This window comes from Aphanomyces astaci, assembly GCF_000520075.1.
Source record: "Aphanomyces astaci strain APO3 unplaced genomic scaffold supercont1.360, whole genome shotgun sequence".
Taxonomy (NCBI): Eukaryota; Oomycota; class Saprolegniomycetes; order Saprolegniales; family Verrucalvaceae; genus Aphanomyces; species Aphanomyces astaci.
Window position 1 is genome coordinate 4,863 of NW_009798623.1, and position 3,951 is coordinate 8,813.

Below are 3,951 nucleotides of genomic sequence, written 5' to 3' on the forward strand. Positions count from 1 at the left end.
GGAATATCGATTGTAGATTTCTCTGTCCAAAGTCCAACTTGTGCGAGCAACTTGTAACTCTGCTCTGTCTGACTGTCGAAAGGGCGGGTGTTGCCTCAAGATTTGGAGGCGCAAATGTTCTTGTATGACAACTTCGAGTACTGGAGTACATATATCCACGATGTTGCGATAAAATATCATAGAGTGGTGGGCGAGTTACCACAGGAATACAGTTAAATAATTGAGGTAATCTATTTTTCGCTGAGTTGTCAAAAGATAACCTATTTTTCAAACATGCGCAAGGAGGAATAAATAAAATATGCCTTTGAAAGGCCCTGCTTGGCTGGCAACGTTCGACAACTTTCAAATGACATGAGATAGATTCATGTTGAACTGTATATTTTTAGTACAGTTGGTACAGTTGGTTGGATAATAATCACTCTTGTGTGACCGAGGCCAGGTTCAGAGAATTTTCCAGGACGTGACTATTATGTTCCACGGAACCACGGGTTTCGTATACCAGTCGATGAACATACATTCTCATGCATGGTGACCAAGTGTACTCATCTATCTCCATTGCCCGATGTGGATTCTGATCGGTTTCGGGGGTGCCCATCAGTCTCATGATGCATAGTCAGTAAGTACTACACGAATTTCTGATTATTTTGGCAATTTGTAATTCGATACAACTAGTAGAGCCGTATGTATAGGAGTACTGTAATGGACAGATATCCGTTTTGTTCTGACCCACAACGACATTTGAGATACAGTTCTGATGACAAATGAGCGATGCAGAAGTCCACAACAAGTCTGTGCCTGCAAATGCATACGGAAATGAACGTATTTCTCCTATTACCGATATGGTGAAATGTCCTCCTTCAGTCCGGGCATTTGGGTTCGACGAACAGACTGTAATACATTCTGTTCTGTACCGTTTCGCCTAGGTTGTCTGTTATCCACGTAGAGGTGACGCGAACATACTGTGTTCTGCGTGACATGACTAGTAAAAAAGTGTCCAACATCAATGTTGACAACAGGGATCAATCAACTAGGACCACGAATTGGCCACTCATTCTTCAATTTGCAGTGCCATGAAACCTTCGACCATCATCCTCCTTGGGCTTGCGGCCATGACGACTTCGGTAGAGGCCCACGGTCGCATGCTGACGCCCCCCCACCGTGGCTACATGTACACGTTGCCCCAGTTCTCATTTTTTCCCTCCAATTACGACGACGATGGCCTCAGTGCCGGCGGCATCGGCGGCACCAAGAAGGGGCTGCATGGAATCTGCGGGGATCGGTATTCTGCAGCTACGCCTCGCCCCCACGAAACCGGTGGCAAGTACGGGCTTTTTCCAAAGTACGGGGCCAAAGCCATCGGTGGGTGCTACGCCCCTGGCGCCATCATGGACATCAAGTACCAAATCACGGCCAACCACAAGGGGTACTTTGAGTTTGGTCTGTGCAAACTCAACGGCAAGAACGACGCTGAGACCGAAGCTTGTTTCCAGACCCTTTCGCAGCCCGATGGTCAAAAGCAATGGTTTCTGCCGGCGGGGAACAAGATCTTTTCGCTCCAGTACCAATTGCCCAGTGGCGTCACGTGTGACGGCGACTCGCATTGCGTCCTTCGCTCGTGGTGGGTTGGCGGCAACAACGCCGACGTGGGCATGGATGGCCAGGAGCAGTTTTGGAACTGCGCCGACATTTACATCAGCAACAATTGTGGGGCGACTCCCCCTTCTCCTTCGAGCGGTCCACCTACTCAATCCCCATCGACCACTACCAAACCTAACGCTACGAACACTGTCAAGCCAGCCATTACCACCATCGCCCCGCAACCAACATACGCACCAAGTCCATCGACGGCTAAGCCTACTTCGTCTGTACCCCAGCCTACATATGCCACCACTACGCCACCGTCTAAACCAACCTCCCGTCCAACTCCTTCAAACCCGAAAACCACACAACCCAGCTACCCCACTCAACCCCCGGCTACTACGTCGTCCACCGACCCCACGAAAGTCCCCAGCCAGTGCGGTTCGTGCGCTAACTGCTACTACGCTTCCAATAACGCTTGCTTTATCGGGTGGAGTGCTAGTCAATGTGCCATGCAACCTCTGTTCAAATGGTGTGGACCTTCGAATGTGTAAACGCGAGGGCCTGCGGAAGTGTCGCCTATGTTGATTTCCCTTCATGGCCAATGTGATCGTCGCCACTACACTGGACCGACGAAGTGTCAAGACGACGCACAATGTGTGAAGTTGGATGAATACTTTCAGAATGTGTGGCCAAGAGTGCCCTATAAATAAAAGATTGACTATTTTGCCACGTAACGTCGCAGATCTGGTACTTGTCAACAGGCCTACTTGACAACGATCCCTACTAAGGGACCCTATTTTCCCTTATGGTGGCTTGAAGCTCGCATTGCAAATTCAATTTTTTTTGTTGATGTGAACAACCTGTGCATCCCAAAATCGCTGGTTTACAAGCCGAAACAGCAATATCTCCACATCGACAGGATACAATGGTCTGTAAGGATCATTTTGGTAGCAAAGAACAAGTAATATTCGATGTGGCCAAGATGAAAGAAACGTCGACGAATTGCCGTCGGCGACGCTTTGGACTCAGTATGGAAAGGACAAAGCTGGAGGCATCCTCGTCACCAGGCAACAACACAGTGCAGTGTGGTACTGGAGGTGCATTGCAGCCAGCCAATTTGTCCGTTTGTGGCATACCCAGGAGTTCGCCAATGCAGTAAAGATCATTGCTTTGGGGTGAAGCGAACTCCTGGCTATGCCACAATAAATAGGGTGATTGGCATTCAACTAACACTACATTGCTATTTGAGGTTTGCCTGGATTGGCACCGAGCGTATGGTTCATTGGAGGTACTGTATAGCCGAAATGGACTTTACCCCAAAGCAATGAATTGACGAAAACTTGCTTGGTATACTAGTATAAAGATACCCTCACCGAATACGACACTTCCTTCTTCCTGGCACAATTGGTCCGAGTAGTCTGCATGCGCAACTCCGGGTTAAAATAGTTTTTCTTTGGGCCGCTTATATTATACTTCGAAGTACTTACTGTTAGGGAAATAATCTGTCCTTGTACCATACTTATTTTCCATGGGCAGGAGGCACCCCTATTTGAATACTAGTATAGGGAAAAAGGGGGAAATGATCTTCCCTATCCTTATGGGTTTCCGAGGCCTGCAAGTCAAGCCGTTAGAAAAGTCGACAACCCGTGAGGGTGGGAAATCGAAGCCCATTCTGACGCATCCATCCATGCCGATGAGTGGCTAGCTACAGTATCTGTATGGCTAACGCTAAATCTGGTTTGACGTAATAGTGGATGAACTGCAAGTGGACACTCAGAGTGGTGTCGATGGTTTCCCGTGTTTCTGCGCTGGCTTGCACAACCAGCTACTTGACGACAAATCCTAAAAGTGAACTTCATTATCAATTAACACTGTAAGTTCTTTTTCTCTTCACAACAAATCATCTACTACCGGGTACAGTCAACCTCAGCCAGTGAATCACTGGGTCGGATAACCATTACTCACACCTGGCCCCGGAGGTTGGTCAGATCGGTTACACACACTCATGCACGTGTAGGCGACACGTGACGACACCGAGAACACCCCGACTAGGCCAGCCGCTGTACTAGTACTATACGGTGAATGCGCTGGTGCCATGAAAAAGCTCTAAACGATTAGTTCTTGCCCCCTAGTCAATACCATGTACTATGCAGTAGCCCTCTTTAGCTTTTCACAAATTCCAACAATAATGACTTACTGTTGACAGTCCCCGAACAACAGCAACAACCTAAAGTGGATACATGTACCGCAGTCGCCTACATGTCTTATTCGATATTCCAGAGAGCACAAACACGAATACCAAACATGCTTTACACGAGATTTACAAGCTACGTTAGCACTTGCCACCGGTGCACAAGGCATAGATGCGAC

General features: G+C 48.0%; 1 protein-coding gene across 1 annotated transcript; it reads left to right on the forward strand.

Annotated features, from left to right (window-relative positions):
* Positions 1–1,070: 1,070 nt before the first annotated feature.
* Positions 1,071–2,132, forward strand: H257_19120 (hypothetical protein; the record flags this gene model as incomplete). The annotated part of the gene is made up of 1 exon (XM_009848267.1): positions 1,071–2,132. One exon carries the CDS (start codon positions 1,071–1,073, stop codon positions 2,130–2,132), a length of 1,062 nt encoding a protein of 353 aa, XP_009846569.1.
* Positions 2,133–3,951: the final 1,819 nt, after the last annotated feature.